This window comes from Artibeus jamaicensis, unplaced genomic scaffold, assembly GCF_021234435.1.
Source record: "Artibeus jamaicensis isolate MK-2021 breed Jamaican fruit bat unplaced genomic scaffold, CSHL_Jam_final scaffold_1283, whole genome shotgun sequence".
Lineage (NCBI taxonomy): Eukaryota > Metazoa > Chordata > Mammalia > Chiroptera > Phyllostomidae > Artibeus > Artibeus jamaicensis.
In genome coordinates, this window is record NW_026522028.1 from 16012763 (window position 1) to 16031127 (window position 18365).

Below are 18365 nucleotides of genomic sequence, written 5' to 3' on the forward strand. Positions count from 1 at the left end.
TAACACAGAGTTTATGAACCCCTGGAGATAGCAAGATAGAAGTCTGACTTAGCGCTGCCATGGGAAGGCTGATGTTTTAGATCGCTTCACCTATAATGTAAGCATGAGCCGTGCAACTTCGTGTTGCCTACAGCTGTGCTCAGGGAAGGCAGGCCAGGCTTCCAGGGCCTCTCTCTCTGCCTTTTGCCATCAGTGTGTTTGTGGGCAGAGTACCTGCCTGGAACCAGGCCTAGATTTGAATTCCGCCTCTGCTGCTTTTGTGTATGACCCCCACTCCACCGCCCAGGTAAGGGTTTAGCCTCCTCAGCCTCCCAGTTCCAGCTCTCACCCAGAATTGGCCTGGAGGAGTGAATGAGGAGCACTTTGTAAATTGTCAGTGTGCTCCCCAATGTCGGTAACATTGGCTTTTTTATACTCTGACATTCTGACTTTAGGATTTTCTCTCTTTGCCAGGTAGACGAAGAATATAAGAACCCTCACACGGTAGACAGAGTTCCTCTGGGGAAGCTGCCCCATCTGTGGGGTCAGTCCTTGTACATTCTCAGCTCGCTGTTGGCAGAGGTACGGGACTTGGGGGATGGGAAACCGGAAGAACACGGGGGCTCTCTGCCCAGTGTGGCTGTGAATGTCTTTGGCATCTTCATGGCTTTAAAGTCAGATGCTCTGGAAGTATTAGTTACCATTGTTCTTTTGACTCACACAAGATGGTGGCACATTTGACTAGCCCTGGAGAGCTAGGTGCCAAAAACAATATATTTATTGGTGGTTATCTAAATGATTTACTCTGTTTCAGAGAAAAAAATAAGCAATTGACTTGAAATACCTAAAGGAATAAATACTGAATATTTTGAGCCCCCAAATATTTCACTTTCAAATTTATGTGAAATTTTAGTTAATCAGTATTTCACAGTGTTAATGCTTCTTTTTTCCCAGGGATTCCTTGCTGCTGGTGAAATTGACCCCTTAAATAGAAGATTTTCCACTTCTGTCAAACCTGATGTTGTAGTACAAGGTTTGTGAGTATGTTTACTATTCCTGTTTAACTTTCTAAAACCCATGTATTTTTTGCTCCAGTTTTTTAATTGAATTTATCGGGGTGATCTTGGTTAATAAAATTATAGGTTTCAGGTATACACTTCTATAACACATCATCTGTGTATTGTATTGTGTGTTCACCACCCTGAGTCAAGTCTCCTTCCATCACATTTATTCCCCGTTTCTATCCTCCTCTACCTCCCCCACCCGCTTCCCCTCTGGTAATCATTGTTGTCTGTGTCTGTGAGTTTTGGGTTTTTTTTTTTTTTTTGCTTAACCCCTTCACCTTTGTCACCCAGCCCCCAACTCTCTCCTCTCTGCCAGCTGCCAGCCTCTGTATTTATGAGTCTGTTTCTATTTTGTTCATTCGTTTATTTTGTTCATTAGATTCCACTCATAAGTGAGATCATATGGTATTTGTCTTTTACCACCTGCCTTATTTCACTTAGCGTAATGCCTCCAGGTCCATCCATGCTGTCACAAAAGGTAAGGTTTCCTTCTTTTTTGTGGCCAAGTAGTATTCCACTGTGCAAATGTACCACAGCTTTTGTTATCCACTCATCTACTGATGGGCACTTGGGCTGCTTCCAAATGTTGGCTATTGTAAATAACACTGTAGTGAACATAGGAGCGCATATATTGTTTTGAATCAGTGTTTTGGGTTTCGTCGGGTATATTCCCATGGAACTGTCTTATGACCCAGTGATTCTACTTCTGAGAAAACTCATGTATTTTTAATGCAAATTGTTCCCTAGTTTCCTCTTTTATTTTTAAAAAGTGTGTAAGTGTATATGTTTTAGCGTATATTAATATGTAACATGGTAGCACAACATATTACTCACGTTTGTGGTGATGCAGGTGGCATGTGCTATCATGGGAGCTATGTCCTTTGGGAGCAGGGACACCAGTTTCCTCAGGTTCCCTCATGTGGAGTTGTTTCCATTCTTGACACCATATGAAAAGAACAGAAGACAGGTTTAGAGTAAGTGCAGACCCAGGGAAAGGCAAGACATCATTTGAGATGGGATGATTTGACTTGAGATCTGTTGAAGACCATTTCTAGAAGTCTATCAGACTGTTTTTCACATTGTGTGTACTTCATAAATACGCATCGTGGGTGTTGAGGTGGGGAGACAATGTCAGAGAGGACCAAGAAGAGCAGCAGTACAAGTGCTGTCATTTTCAAAGCCACCTAGTGTGAGGAGAGCATGCTAATGTGTGTATCACAGGCCAAGGAAGAAGTCAGGCCATGATGCATGTATCCACATGAAGACACAAGGGCCACAAAGTAATGCGCATTATATGCTCTTCTTCTTCGCAGTTACTGTTCTGGCAGAAAATGACCACATTAAGGACTTGCTGAGGAAGCATGGGATAGATGTCCAGAGTATTGCTGACATTCACCCCATCCGAGTCCAACCAGGCCGGATCCTCAGTCACATATATGCCAAGCTTGGTAGGTTTGGGGAAATACGGCATTTTTGGCCAAGAGGCACCTTGTTCTGGATTTTGGATCTGGGGCAGACGATGATATGCATAAATTCTAAAGAACTGGGCAAAGCACTAAAACCAGTGGTTTGACCACTTCTATGTGAAGAGGAATGGGGCAAACAAGCATGCTCTCCTCATGCTGGTTCAGTAGATGTCATCACAGGTTAGCCACGAGATTTGCCACATCTGTTGTACGGTCTGCAGCCAGCTTTGAAAATTCACTATTGGAACAGTCATTTGTGCCTTGATAATGTTTCTAATTTTCATCTGTAGTCTCAGAAAGTGCTCATTTACCCATTAAGATAAGAGGGGGTAGCCCTGACCAGCATGGCTCAGTTGGTTGGTTGTCAGATATTGTCCCACAAAGTGAAAGGTGGCCAGTTTGATTCCCAGTCAGGGCACATGTCTGGGTTGCAGGTCTGGTTCCCAGATGGGACCTGTACCAGATCCATGTTTCCCTTTGCACATCAATGTTTTTCTCCCTTTCTTTCTTCTTCCCTTCCCTTCTCTCTAAAAATAAACAAAGTATTTTAAAAATAAAATAAGAGGGACTTTTCTTTACTTTGCCTAAAATGTGACATTTTTTGTTTAGTGAATTAAATGTAAACACTAATAAAGTCCTTTTTTAAAAGATTTTATTTATTTTTTTATTTATCTTTAGAGGGGAAGGGAAGAAGAGAGGGAGAGAAATATCAATGTATGATTGCCTCTCATGCATTCCATGTTAAGAACTGGCCTGTAACCCAGGCATGTGCCCTCAATGGGAATCGAACCACAATCCTCTGGTTCGCAGGCCTTCGCTCAATCCACTGAGCTACACCAGCCAGGGCTAATAAAGTCCTTTTAATAGTTTTATTCCAGATAAGTTGAAGCAGGTGCTGTTCATATACATACATGAAAAGGAGGGAGGGTTTGTTTTTAATTTATCTTTGTCCCATTTAAAGAAAGACAGTGGTGTTAGAAAAAACAAACCCTATAGTGGGTTGTTTAACATAAAAATAAGTTCAGCCTTAGCTGAAGTCAGTTGGACTAGATGTTACTGTGTTGACTCTAACACCAAATTCTTTTTTTTTTCAAATAGGACGAAATAAAAATATGAAATTGAGTGGGCGACCGTATCGGCCCATTGGTGTCCTTGGAACATCTAAACTATATGTGATTAGGGACCAGATATTTACTTTTACGCCTCAGGTGAGAAGAGCAGACCAGTAGCAAACCAACAAGCATCTTTCCACTAAGCTCTCTTTTCTGCCCGGTGAGCCACTTTGAATGTGGCAGAATGTGCATCCATGTGCTCAAATAGAGATGTATAAGATGACACCCATTACCTAGTACAATTCTTTACTCATAGAAGGTGCTCAGTTAATGTGGCTTGAATCGAATTGAGTGTGTTATCACTTCCAGTCATGAGTAGCAGTGAAATTCCCATTGCCTTGCAAAATTGCTAGTAACATGTCACTTGAGCCACAGTCCTTGTGCCCCTAAACACGAGTCCCTCACCCTTGCTTAAGTTCTCATTGGACCCTCTGTGTAATACATAGCCAGTCTGATTTTCAGGCCCTAACCCTCTTGATGGGATCCTGAATATACTGATTATGGAACGTTCCTGCAGAGTTTCTGTTTCCATAGGAAACTAGTTCTGTGGAACTCAAACCAAACATTTTCCAGCCATTTGGGCAGCTAGAAAGACCAACTATGGTATCACTTTGTCAACGTGGAACATAGCCCCGCCCCCCACTACCTAGGCACACAGTCAGTCAGGGGTCAGTAGCCCCAAGTTGCTTTTTTTGACCCTAACCCACACTGCTCACTTAAATCTTGTGAGCTATTCCTTTCATAATAAATTTTAGACCGGAGCATGGACTGAGCATGAACTAGTCTAGGGGCCAGAAGAACAATTTGCTTTTCATCAATATCAGGCTGCAGTGCCCTTAGTTCACGTTAACCAGGCCATTGATCAGGTAAACACAGTCTCCACATCTCACCTGCTCTCAGTGCCCTCACTTGGAAAGCATCTCTGAGCCCGGCAGCCCTGGAGGCGTAGGAATTAAGGAGCTATTGATTTCCTTTCGGAGACAGCAGCATTGAGCCAGGTGCTTAAATCCTCATCTGAGGAGCTGTAAATAGATCTAGCCAGGCACCTTTCCCTTCCATGGCTCCTGGGCAGGTGACAGATCCATTTATCTTATCGCCAGGAGAGCCCTGTGATGGGTAGATTATGGCCAGGACTGAGCTTCTTCTCTGGAAACAGAGCACAAGGATTAGTGCTGCCGTAAATGACAGGGAGTTATGTCCAGGGAAATGAAGGACAGCCTCTTACTTGGCCTTTTCTGACTTGCAGTTCACTGACCAGCATCACTTCTACCTGGCCCTGGACAACGAGATGATCGTGGAGATGCTGAAGATTGAGCTGGCCTACCTGTGCACCTGCTGGCGGATGACAGGCAGACCCACGCTCACCTTCCCCATCACCCACACCATGCTCAGTAACTCCATGGACTTGATTTGCCTGATCCATATCCCACTGTTGCTTTGGGCCCTTCTTACAATGTTTAAAACAGTTCCCATGGGCAGAGCTCAGTATTGAAGGGGTTTCTCAGCAGTTCAGTTTCATAGCTCTGGACTCTTCTATGACATATGTATTTTAATTAGGTTATGTTGATGAAAACAACCTAATTAAATTTTTCCAGTTAAAACAACCTAATTTCAGTGCATGTCCCTTCTCCCCACCAAAAAAAAAAGTATCCCTAGATTAAGTAAACTAATGCATCTTTTTTCCCCCTTAGCCAATGATGGCTCAGACATTCATCCTGCAATTCTTTCTACAATTAGAAAACTAGAGGATGGATATTTTGGAGGAGCTAGGTAATTTATGACTTTTTTAAATGATCAAAGTAACTTTGATGTTTCTTAAAGTATTTTGCTGCCCTTCTCCCATTTTTCATATCCATTGCTGAGCATAGAAGCCTGGTACTTCAGAGTAAGAAGGAAGTTAAAACTTACTTAATCCGGTGAAACTGGAATCATCTCTAAAGCAGCATTCAGTGGGCGAGTGTAAAGCTTTTGCAGGTGCCAGGAGGCCTAGGGCATAAAGAGGTAAACATATCAGTTTCTCTGAAGTGGCATTCCTGGAATGCATGTATGGGATGGTAAGTCTGTCTTTAGTAAAAGGCATGAAAGAAAACACCCCGTGCCTTAACATCTAGCAGGTGCTCCATAAATGCTCCTTGAATTGACTTGAATGTGCTATCACCTTAAGAATAATTCACAGAACTTTATAAATTTCTTAGTGGCCCTCAGAGCAGAGCACCTGATGGGCCTGCCTAGACTATTGTCCCCTCATTCTCAGTGGACTGATCCCCATTTCTTTGCAGGCCTACGGTATGAGATGCATTCCCAGGTATCATGGTTAAGCATCTTGAGTGATAGAGGGTTCACCTCTCAGGACAACTTGTCCTGGTTTTGTACCCTGTAACTGTCACAAGGCAGAGGTTTTCTCTGTAGCTTCCATGTCCCGGATCTCTCTGAACTCCCTGGGATATGCCAGGAGGGCCCAGGAGAGCCTCACTGTGAAGCTTAGCCACTAGTGAGCTCTGGCCTTTCCTGGGCCCAGGGAGGCTTCCATTTGGTCCCTGATGGAATGTCAGTTGCTCAAAGTGTTTGGGCCTTGAACTCAGCCCTTCTTCTCACATCTTCCCACACTAGGGACTCTGCTGCCACAGTGCTTTTTAAAAAATTGTGATAAAATGCACATAACATAAAATTTACTAACAATTTTTAAAGTATACAGTTCAGTGATGTTAAGGACATTCACATTATTGTGCTAACACTGTTTCCATCTTGCAAAACTGAAACTCCGTGCTCCTGAAACAGCTCTCCATTTCCCCCTGTCCTCAGTGCCTGAGAAACACCATTCTGCTTTCGGTCTCTAGGTATCTCATCTAAGTGGACTCATCCAGTATTTTCTTTCTGTGACTGGCTCATTTCACGTAGCCAGATGTCTTTGGGGCTGAGCCACTGTAATCTAAGTGCTAAGGTTGGCACTCAGCTCACAGAGTTCACTGTGAGTTCTGCTGTGGACTTGAAGTGACCCTGGCTTCGAGCTTCTGGCCTGTCAGTCTGGAGTGTCAGTGAGACTGTCCCCAGCACTTTTCCATCTACGTTTCCAGCATTAGTGCCATATCTGCAGTTGGCACCCACATTCATATTTTACCTCCAGTTTGGATAGGTTACCACCCCATGTACAGCATCATATTTGAGAGGAAATCCCACACACTCATGATTAACTGTTTTTTCCGAATAAACTCTTTAATTGAAATGTAATCGTTGTCCAAAGGATGCTGCCATTAATTGAGCACTTGCGGTGTGTTCTTTGTGGCTTTGTATGCATTGTCACATTTAGTCTTCACTTTGTCATGTGGGCTGTATTCCCACTTTATGGAGAAGGAGCTGTTGCCTCAAGAGCCAAGGCACAAGACAAATAGGTGCAGAAGCTGTGTGAATCCAGAAACCAGGCTCTAACCCCATGTGGAGCTGGCTGGGGGCTTACAGGAATCAGGAGGGCCTCCCGTTTATAGAGTATGGCAGTGATTCAGAGAACCAGGGAATGAAATATGAATGCCTAGGCTCCACTGGCTGCCTTTCCTACTACTAAGTTCTTCATAGTTACGATGGAATCTCATTTTGCCTTTTCCTTTATGTCTGAGGATCTTTAAAAAGCTAAACTCTAGATGGCGATCTCTACCGCTTGGACCCAACTGGAGCAGCTTGCTATCAAACTGCTGCCTTTGGCCTTTGACCTGACTCCTTTCAACTTCATCAGAGGGAAACTTTCCCTTGTCTCCTTTCCTAGCTCCACCTTACCCCGCCCCTGTCCCTGCCCTCGGCAAAAACCTTGCTAGACCCTACTGCAGGGTCCTAGGAGGGGAAAGTTAGGAAAGGAAGGCTTTTCTCACCCTCAGGCCACGTTTATGATGTAGTGCATTTGCCTATTGAAGCTCAAGCACCTGTGAATTCATTTGTATCCTCCGCTCTAATTTACCCCTTAAACGGTTCCCTCAGCCTTTTCAACAAAGTCATTATCTGATGCGTGTAGCTCCCAGGCATCTTACGGTTTTCTCTCCCGATCTAACATTTTAAAAAGCTCACAGATCAGGCTTTCTTTCTGTATGGTGGACATGCCGCTACTCCCCGAACCTGGGGGTAGACCTGCAGATCTCAGACGCTGCTGCCTTTGCAGTGGGACCCCACACTGCCAAACGTAGTTCCCAGTTTTCGGTGGAAGTTTTTCTTACCTGGTGATATACTAGGGCTACTCCGAGCATCTGCTCTGGTCTGGGGACGGCCTACCCATCACTTACCTTCTAGACAGAACTTGAGTCTAAGACATGCCCACCTGCGCCTGTGTGACCCTGCTGCATGGTAGGGACTCAAATGATGGCACAAGTGCACCCAGAGAATTATTGCTTATAGTTTTGTTCTGGTCCAGTCATTTTAGGGCAAAAACCTTCTAAAGCAGGCGTGTCAAACTCATTTTCACTGGAGGCCACATCAGCCTCGAGGTTGCCTTCAAAGGGCCAAAATAACGTTAGGCCTGTACAAATGTAACTACTCCTTAACTGTTACGGAGTTGAAATTACATTTGGCTTTGAAGGCAACCGCGAGGCTGATATGGCCCTGGAAAAAATGAGTTTGACACCCCTTCCCTAAAGGATGGTTCTGGTTAGAAGTGGTTTGCCAACATGTTTTGTAAAACTTTGGTTGGTTCAGTAAAGTAAATTTCTATTTGTGTTGGGTTAGGGAATTAGAAATTAGCATGATTCATTTTGGCTGTTAATATGCTGTGTGCTTCCACTTAATACTTGCTATTGAATTTTCATTTGAATTTCTTGGCCGACTACTGCAGAGTGACGTATTTATTGAGACTGGCAGAAGTGCCACCTGGTTGTTGAAAAGTCTTTCCATGATTTCATTAGTGGAAGTTTGTCCACATGCAGCTGTATCTCTAATACAGTGTCTCCTTGGCAGAGTAAAATTCGGGAGCCTTGCGGAATTTCTCACCACGTCTTTCTACACGTATCTCACCTTCCTGGATCCAGACTATGATGAGAAATTATTTGATGATGATGCCAGCGAAGGGAGGTTCAGTCCTAATAGCGATTCAGATTTGGGAGGCTATTTGGAAGACACCTACAATGAAGGTATAGCTAGGCATGCCTTAGCAGGCAGTTCATTGAATAAATTCAACCCTTAGCATTGTGGTAAAATTGCACTGACACACAAGCACCAAAAATGACTCGTAGTTAACATATAAGAGGCTTTGGAAACTTGCAGGCATTACAATGAATAAAGTGCCACTTAAAAATCTAGACTGAAAAAGTGGGGCTTTTTTAAACCTAGAGGGACAAAGAGTTTCAGGAATGAGGGCTTTTCACAAAATATATTCTGAAGACGGAAACACTGGGCTTGAATTTTCAGAAGAATGGTAGAATTATCTAGGTTTGGCCGGGATAGGGTTTCGCTGAAATCCTGTGTATATAACGTTTCTCAGACTGAATAGGATTTGGGGTTGAATGATCTGATTTTTTCTTTTGGCTAGTACTTGGGCTGCAAGCTGGAGGTCCCATAATGCTTAGCTCACTCATGACAAATTAAAACAAAAAGATCATATGTCAGCTGCTGGCCCTCAGGTTCTCTTAACAGATTCAATTCATGTTCGGATGCTGTGCTATAGGCACTACCTCGACCTGCACTTTCTTTTCCTAGGATGAAGTTTTTCCAAACAGTAACTTTAGAAACACATACATTATTTATGTAAATCTCTTTGTTCTGCCAGGGCGGGTGGGGGTGCACGTATCCATATCAAAATATTGTCTTCCACTAAATTTACTCAATGCTGCATGCTACACAAAATCACTGTTATGCCTTTCAAATATTTCTACAGTTTGTTTTCATTGGCTCTTTTGCTTGCCTGTTCAATTACAGAAAATCAGGATGAACTTGACCAGTATATCAACCACCTCCTACAAAGCACATCCTTGAAGTCCTATCTGCCCCCTCTTCGTAAGAAGACTTCAGAAGACAGCCATGTCTTCAGTGCCATCCACTCCACTCGGGATATACTTTCTGTGATGGCAAAAGCAAAGGGTTTGGAAAGTCCATGTATGTTATTAACTCTTTTCTGCCTGTTAAAATAACTTGTTTAAAATGTAAGTAATGCTTGAGCATAATTTAGAAGTCAAAGAATCTAAAAAGACAAAATGCAGGTGTTTCCTGCCTCAACCCTCCCCACCTCACTGCCCCCAGTCCTTCTTAGAGGCAACCACTTTCAACTGTTAATTGTTTCTTCTGGCTTTCACATATCTCTGTATTTCTAAAATTATTCGAAAACAATATGTGTATACTGCAGACTTTTGCTGCATTGACTTTATTCAGTATCTATGACTTTTTCTTTTGAGGTGAAGATTTAGGTGTCTTAAATCACCACTCGTCTGTCTCACTTCCCCTAACCTGCCAATGTAAGTTGTATTAAAGCTTAGTTAAATCAGTACTCACTCTAACACTGACTGGTATAGCTCAGCGGGTTGGGCATTGTCCTGCAAACCAAAAGATCTCTGGTTTGCTTCCTAGTCAGGACACATGCCTGGGTTGCAGGCCAGGTCCCTGGTGGGGGGTGTGTGAGAGGCAGCAATGTTTCTCTCGAATGTGCATATTTCTCTTTTCCTCTCTTTCTCCCTCCTTTCCTTCTCTATAAAAATAAATTAAAAAACAGCACTCACTCTTCATATTATTGTGTGTATGCAAATATTATTTTTACTTTTTTCCTAAAGCTAATACTTGCCCTCTCTTTTAATCTGCCTTGCTTCATTTTTACACCTTCCAATGGCCTCTCAGTACAAATTTCCACCAGGTCAACCATATCCAGGAATTTATCAGTTTCACAACTTTTCTTAGAATCCACACGTCTCCTTCTGTCTGGCTGATTGGGCTCTAGGCCTGTTGCATGCCTGGGACTTCTCTTTACCATAATCCTTGGCATCTCCTTTGCTTATCCCTTCAGCTGGGTTCCCTGGTTCTCGAATTTGGCATGTTCCCCTTTCTCAATTTATTCCTTTGGTGAAGCACATTCTAGAATAGTTTCAGTAGGTTAAGAAAATAATACAATGTAAGAGGGTATGGAGATGACAACCCTCAACTTGTTTGTTTCTGAAGTTCACTGCCCCTTTGGCCTGGTTGCCCTCCATGTCCAGAAAATGGATTTTATCTTGGGATCTCCCTTCACCTTCATCCTGGAGAGTTCTTTGAAGTGTCCTTGTCCCTTGTGTTGGCGCTGGCTCTCCTCTTTTCTGTCTCAACTTTCCCTTTCTTAGCTTACTCTCTTATTTTGGTGGGGGACACCCAGTAGTTTCCTGAGAAACAGTGCATGGTGAGTGAAATTGTTGAGACTTTGCAAGTCTGAAAATATCTACAAATATTCTGTGTCCATTTGAGAGTTTGGCTGAGTACAGAATTCTAGATTGAAAAGAAATTTTTCTTCAGGATTTTGAAAACATCGTTTGATTGTCTTCTTATATAAGTGTTCCAAGAAGCCTAAATCCATTATGAGTTTTCAATCCTTCAAACTGTAAACTGTTTTTCTCTTTGAAAATTTTTAGGATCTTCTCTACTCCCAGATTCTGAAATGTCAGTGATGTGCCTTGATCCAGGTGTATTTTCCTCCATGGTGTTGGGTACTCACTGGGCCTTTTTAATGCAGAAATTTACATAGGCCTGTAAAGTTTTTCTGAATAATTTCCTTACTCATTTCTTTCTCTACCTTTTCTCTGTTTTCTTTCTGGTCCTCTATGACTGCACTGTTGACCTCCCAGAGAAGTGTTTATTGTTTCTCATCTGTCTTCAATTTCTTTGTCTTTTGCTCTGTTTTAAGGGCAATGGCTTCAACTTTTTGTTCCACCCCCTCAATTTAGTTTTCTTGCTTTTTTGCTATCATGTTTTAAATCTTTGTTTCCTGACTTACATTCGTTTTTGTTTTATGCATACAATATAATTACTTGTCACTTTAAGAATGTTAATAGCAGGGTTTTATTTATTTATTTCTTTACATTTTCTTCTCCCTAAATGGTTTCCATTTTCCCCCAAGTCAATTTTCCAGTTTGTTTTTGTTTCTATCTTCCACATTAGAGTCTTTCCTTCAATGCAGGGTGTTTCTTGGTTATCTGCTCATGCATCAGAATCTCAAAGCACATAGGTGGGGCCTGCTGGGTAAATGGATGTAAACTGAGCAGATTTCCAAGAGCTACTCTTGTCTCCTCTTTGATAGGTAAGGGTCTGGTCCTTGTTCCCCCCTAAGGAATATACCCAGGCCTTGAGACATGCTGGTCAGCCCTCACTCCTGAGATCCTCCCTTTTGCCCTCCTCAAAAACACCTTCTATTCTCTGTCAGGGGAGCAAGGCAGTTGCCAGGCTATGTGGAGCTGAGGAAGGAATCTAGGAAGCTCACTGCTTCTCACAGAGCAATTCCCCAGTCTTCCTTACTCTGGACCACCTCCCTGAACCTCCCCAATTCCGGAGGTACTACATAGTATAGCAGGCTCTTGAGACTTCTGAGGATTCTCTTGATGTAAATCTAACTGGTTCTTGGTTTTCCCCACTGCAGACTTGGGGTTTGGTTGCCTTGTGCTGGCTAAATCAGTTATCTTTAATCCATAGCTTTCTCAGTTCTAAAATGTTGTTACTATTACCTTCTCTCCTGTTTTCCCCTATTCCCGAGGATTTGCATTTTCGAAAACATTTTTTCTGTAGTGTTAGTCAGGTTTAAGAGGAAGTAAAATTACAATGTATGTTTAATTCATTAGTGTAACCTGGAGGTCTATAAATGTCTTAAATATGCCTTATCTGTACCTTGAAAACCTACTTTTTCCCAAGATGATATGATATAGCCTAGAAGCCCCAGATGGCTTAATGGATAAATATTGATAATAATATCAAGGAACTTCCTGGTCAACGTGGAGATGTAGGTAGACACACTGTGCCTTTTTGCACAACCAAAAGAAGGACAACAACAACAAATTTAAAAACAAAAACCAACACCAACCAGAACTGACAGAAAAATCAAACTGTATGGAAGTCTGACAACCAAGGAGTTAAAGAAACATTCATCCAAACTGGTAGGAGGGGCAGAGACACGCATCTGGGCGGAGAGGACTCACAGCAAGGCAGCAGCTGGAGGACCCAGCAAGGAGGCAGCTGGCAGGCAGGGCGGTCCCACATCCACATGCAGATAAACTGGAAGGAACAACTGGGGAGTGAGTCAGACCTTGAAACCCAGAGTTCCAGCACAGGGAAATAAAGCCTCAAACCTCTGATTGAAAACACCTGTGGGGGTTGAGGCAGCATTGGGAGAAACTCCCAGCCTCACAGGAGGGTTCATTGGAGAGATCCACAGGATCCTAGAACACACACAAACACACCCACCTGGGAATCAGCACCAGAAGGGCCAATTTGCTTGTGGGTAGCAGGGGAAGTGACTGAAAACCAGGAGGGGGCAGAGCAAGCAGCATTGTTCCCTCTCAGACCCCTCCCCCACATAGAGCTTCACAACGCAGCAATGTCGGTTGCCCCTCCCTGATGAACACCTAAGGGTCCACCCCTTACTATGTAACAGGTGGGCTGAGACAAAAAAAATGGCCCAAATGAAAGAACAGATCAAAGCTCCAGAAAAAAATACAACTAAGCGACAAGGAAATAGCCAACCTATCAGATGCACAGTTCAAAACTCTTGTAATCAGGATGCTCACAGAATTGGTTGAATATGGTCACAAATTAGAGGAAAAAATGAAAGCTATGCTAAGTGAAATAAAGGAAAATGTACAGGGAATCAATAGTGATGGGAAGGAAACTGGGACTCAAATCAATGGTGTGGACCAGAAGGAAGAAAGAAACATTTGACAAGAACAGAATGAAGAAACAAGAATTTTAAAAAATGAGAGGCTTGGAAACTTCTGGGACATCTTGAAATGTTCCCACATCCGAATCATAGGGGTACCAGAAGTAGAAGAGGAAGAACAAGAAACTGAAACCTTATTTGAATGAATAATGAAGGAGAACTTCCCCAATCTGGCAAAGGAAATAGACTTCCAGGAAATCCAGGAAGCTCAGAGAGTCCCAAAGAAGTTGGACCCAAGGAGAAACACACCAAGGCACATCATAATTACATTAACCAAGATTAAAATGAAGGAGAGAATTCTAGAAGCAGCAAGAGATAAGGGGACAGTCACCTACAGAGGAGTGCCCATAAGACTGTCAGCTGACTTCTCCAAAGAAACCTTGCAGGCAAGAAGGGGCTGGAGAGAAGTATTCGAAGTCATAAAAGGCACGGACCTCCATCCAAGATGACTCTACCCAGCAAAGCTTTCATTTAGAATGGAAGGGCACATAAAGTGCTTACCAGATAAGGTCACATTAAAGGAGTTCATCATCACCAAGCACTTATTATATGAAATGCTAAATGGACTTATCTAAGCAAAAGAATTAGGATAAAAAATATGAACAGTAAAATGATAACAAAGTCACAGTTCTTAACGACCAAACCTAAAACAAAAACTAAAACTAAAACTAAGCAAACAACTAGAACAGGAGCAGAATCACAGAAATGGAGATCACATGGAGGGCTATCAGCGAGGGAGTGAGGGTGGAAGGTACAGGGAATAAGAAGCATAAATGGTAGATGCAAAATAGACTAGGGGAGGTTAAGAATAGTATGGGAAATGGAGAAGCCAAAGAATGTATATGTATGGCCCATGGACATGAACTAAAAGGGTGGTATGCAGTGGGGGGGAGTATGCAGGTGGGAGGGGGTGTGCAGGGCAGAGGGGAATAAAGGGGGGAAGTGGGACAACTGTAATAGCATAATCAATAAAATATATTTTAAAAAAACATTAAAATGTGGCTAAAAAACAGAAGCCTGATGTCTGGCAGTAGCAAAGTGAAATGCGTACTGGACAGGAAGCCCAGTCACCTTGATTTTGAGAAGGCCAATGACTGGGAAAATGATCCACCATCCATGATTCTCAGTTTCCTCATCTGAAAGAAAAAAAAAGGTTGGGCTCAATCATTTCTGAGGCTCACTCCAGTCCGAAGATGCTATGTAATTTTCCTCTGAATTTCAGGAAGGAAAAATCAAATTTTACTCCCTAAAGCAAGATCCGTGTCCTGCTCATGTGCTTGCAGCACAATATGTGGCTATGTGATAAATTAAATTGTGATTAATTAAACTCAATAAGTAATCATTCCTTTAGTTGGTTTGTATCAAATAAGGAGTAACCACTGTACCTCTTAAAAGATACATTTTATCCTTCCTGCTCCTCAAAAGAATTCTCTTTATTCTATTGCTTTCCAGTTGTTCCAATGACTTTGCCAACTAAAGTTCTAAGTGCCCACCGTAAATCACTGAATCTTGTTGATTCTCCTCAGCCACTCCTAAAACAGGTAAAATATTTAGAATCGCTTTTTTTTTAAAACAAGTGTAGTATTCTTTGATGCTGGTGTAGCCCCAAGAAGTCTTTCAAATGGTTGAACTCAAAAGGAAGAGCGTATTTCTTGATCTCCAAGACTTTTGGAGTTAGAAGTTTGGGGTTTGCATGTGAACCCACTCACTTGTCTACAGTCTGCTTTGTGTCAGAATGTACACTGAATTTGATGCAAACCTTTATGTTTTGCATGTAGAAAAAGGCTACCGACTTTTTGCACACTCATCAGAATCTGTGTCACACTGGAGGAAATAAGCTAGCTCACTACCTAGCCCTGTCCTGTCTGTACCAGCAAGCCAAGGCCTGGCTACTTGCAGAGTAGGGTACAAAACCAGAAAAGATTCTTCAGGAAAACACATCTCACGGTGTTCCCCCTGGTTCCCATAATTTGTCATTTTATCCAGAAATCTCCCTTGATTTTACCCCACGTGAATAGAAAGATTCAGTGTCTGTTGGAGAATATTTTAACCTAACCTCAATTATAGGCTCTTAAAATTCACATACTTTGTTGTTTTAAAAAATATTTTATTGAAGCGTAGCATATATAGAAAAGTGTATAGAATGTAAGTGTACAGTTCAATGAATTATCACTGAGCCAATAGACGTGGGGAAATGACCAACCAGCCTTTGTGCCCCTCCCAGTCACGTCTACCCCTCCACTCCAAAGGTAACTGCTACCATAGATTTGACGATCAGGGGTTAGTTTTGCTGTTTTTGACCTTGGTATAAACAAAGTTCATATACGTTTTAATCTGTCAGTCCAGTCTCTTGCAAACATTGACCGACACAGCAATTCACTGATCAAAAATAGTAAAGCACATAAATAAAAAGCTACAAAAGATTCACTGAAATCCTGGAACACAGTGACAGACTTCCAAGACCAGGTCGGTGTGTAAATTCCCTATCTCAACGTTCACATGCTCAGCTCTTCTCCTCTGCTTTTTGGCTTTTGTATGGCCAGGTCCCTGAAGGTGACTTCCAGTGGCCCAGAGACGATCGTGGAGATGTGGACTGTGAGAAGCTGGTGGAGCAGCTGAATGACTGTTTGAACCTGCAGGACCAAGCAGACATTCTGTACATTCTGTATGTAATAAAGTAAGTTTCTGATCTCTACTAGGCCAAGCTTTCCCCAGTCTCCTTGATTCTGTCCTAGTTGTCTTGGCCTTGCAACAAGCTGGGTCATGACTCTATTACTCAAATTACCCGGCATCACTACAAACAAACTTCCATCCCTTTTCTGCCTACTCACACTGGCCTCTCAGGACGAGGAGGCTGGGTGAGGCCTGGAGCTCACCATTTCCTAATGTTAGGCTTCTGTGTCAAATGGACAGAAGGCATACTTTGATAAGACTCAACCCGGTCCTGAGATTCAGAGGCAGTGGGAGGGCCCTGAACACTTGGCAGAGTGTACAGTGATTCACTCCCCTCTCTGCCGCCACATGGGCTCTTCTGCAAGAGAATCCAGCCCGCCAGCCTGCCATTCTGGCCACACTTCTGGGGTTTTCTATCTCTCAACAGGGGGCCCAGCTGGGACACAAATCTCTCCGGACAGCATGGGGTCACAGTTCAAAACCTCCTCAGCGAGCTGTATGGGAAAGCAGGCCTGAACCAGGAGTGGGGTTTGATTCGCTACATCTCTGGCCTGCTCAGGAAGAAAGTGGAGGTCCTGGCTGAGGTCAGAGCCACTGTTCTGGCTGTCCCTCTGTCCTTTCTAGCCCCATGCACTCTTCCTATTATGGAAGCTGAAGGCAAGCATCTCTTGTTTGTAAAGGAAAACCAGTCATTTAATGTACAGGTGGAGTGGGCCTTCCTCTCCTGACCTCCCACTGTTCTTAGAAGGCGAGCAGAGGAAATGAAACTAAAGTTGGTTACTTTTGTTCCTTCTTAGCTGCAGAAAAAGGTTTAAAAAGAAATAAAGCGAAAATGCTCTGAGGCCTGGCACCCTCCTAAACAGAGCTCTTTTATTTCTGCACAACCATAGTATAATCATTAATATTTTTAACTCCATGGCCCTACAAAATCCAGAGCTGCTTTCTAGGACACTAAAGTCCAGTGTTATGGTAAGGAGATGGCATTTATTATATATGAATAATGGGGAAACTGACAATTTCAGGCTATAATATGGTTATTAACCCTTAATATTGGTATCTCAGGACTCATGACAGTCCATCCCAGTTGTGACATATCACAGAATCCAATGTGTTGGCTACAGTGGGTGGGCATTAAATACCCACTAACGGGCTCTGCAGAGCTAAGTCTGGAGCCCCATTTTGGGAACACGAAGATTACGGGGATGCAGCTGTGCCTGGGTTGCTCAGTCTGGGGTCTGTGCATGATTTTTTTTTTCAAATAAATGGCAACAAGGGTCATGAAGTTTATAAAAATAAATTTATGATTGTATTGACAGTACCCTTCCCCTTTGGCTTTGCTCATTTTCCCCTATTCCCCTCTCTCCCTCTGTCTCCCCCCTCCCTCCCCCTGTCCCCTGAATGAGTAGGCCTGCACAGACCTGCTGTCACACCAAACACAGTTGACAGTGGGCCTGCCACCGGAGCCTCGGGAGAAGATCATCTCTGCGTAAGTCTTCAGCCTGGGGCCCTCAGGTTTGCGGGGGCCATGGGGAAAACGGTGCCATTCATCATTCAGGAAGAGGGTCTTCCACTGTCACTTGGGAGTTTCCAGCAGGAAAATGAGGATCTTCCACAGAGGAAGAGGAAACACCACTTAGGTATCTTTCATGGTGTTTGTGTCCTGATACTCATTCCTAGGCCCCTTCCCCCAAAGGAGCTCACAAAACTCATCTACGAAGCCAGTGGGCAGGACATCAGTATCGCCGTCCTCACACAGGTAAGCTAGCTGGAGAGGAGCAGGGCTGTGGCCTTCTCCAGGCTGCAGGGGCCTTCACCACCACGTGGTCTCTGAAACGCCGTCTCTGTGTGTCTGCATCAGGAGATTGTGGTCTACTTGGCCATGTACGTCAGGGCGCAGCCTAGCCTCTTCGCAGAGATGCTCAGGCTCCGGATCGGACTCATCATTCAGGTGATGGCCACGGAGCTGGCGCGGAGCCTGAACTGTTCAGGTGCAAAGCGGGGGTGGGCCCTTGGGAGGCTCTTGCAGGTCAGCCCTGGAGAGCCTACCCAAGTACTCTGGGACCTGAGCTTCTTTGCCTTTCTGCATCCTCCTGCTTCAACACTTGGTTCTCTAGTTTAGATGTAACTTCTGCCAGGCCATCCAGCACAGGGTGTTGAATTTCATGTGTCAGGGGAAATGAGGGATTATTCTACCCTGCTCCTGACACCTAAGTTCCTTACC

General features: G+C 43.4%; 1 protein-coding gene across 3 annotated transcripts in view; it reads left to right on the plus strand.

Annotated features, from left to right (window-relative positions):
* PHKA2 (phosphorylase kinase regulatory subunit alpha 2) overlaps positions 1-18365 on the plus strand; it is a 66242-nt gene that overhangs the window by 31036 nt on the left and 16841 nt on the right. For all 3 annotated transcript variants that reach the window (XM_037157544.2, XM_037157546.2, XM_037157545.2), the window contains 14 exons: positions 454-561; positions 934-1012; positions 2357-2491; positions 3608-3717; positions 4868-5012; positions 5313-5391; positions 8554-8726; positions 9511-9687; positions 14924-15012; positions 16015-16148; positions 16572-16728; positions 17551-17630; positions 17822-17900; positions 18003-18132. In XM_037157544.2, coding sequence (XP_037013439.1) covers positions 454-561; positions 934-1012; positions 2357-2491; positions 3608-3717; positions 4868-5012; positions 5313-5391; positions 8554-8726; positions 9511-9687; positions 14924-15012; positions 16015-16148; positions 16572-16728; positions 17551-17630; positions 17822-17900; positions 18003-18132 — 1675 coding nt within the window. The remainder of the gene's footprint in view (positions 1-453; positions 562-933; positions 1013-2356; positions 2492-3607; positions 3718-4867; positions 5013-5312; positions 5392-8553; positions 8727-9510; positions 9688-14923; positions 15013-16014; positions 16149-16571; positions 16729-17550; positions 17631-17821; positions 17901-18002; positions 18133-18365) is intronic.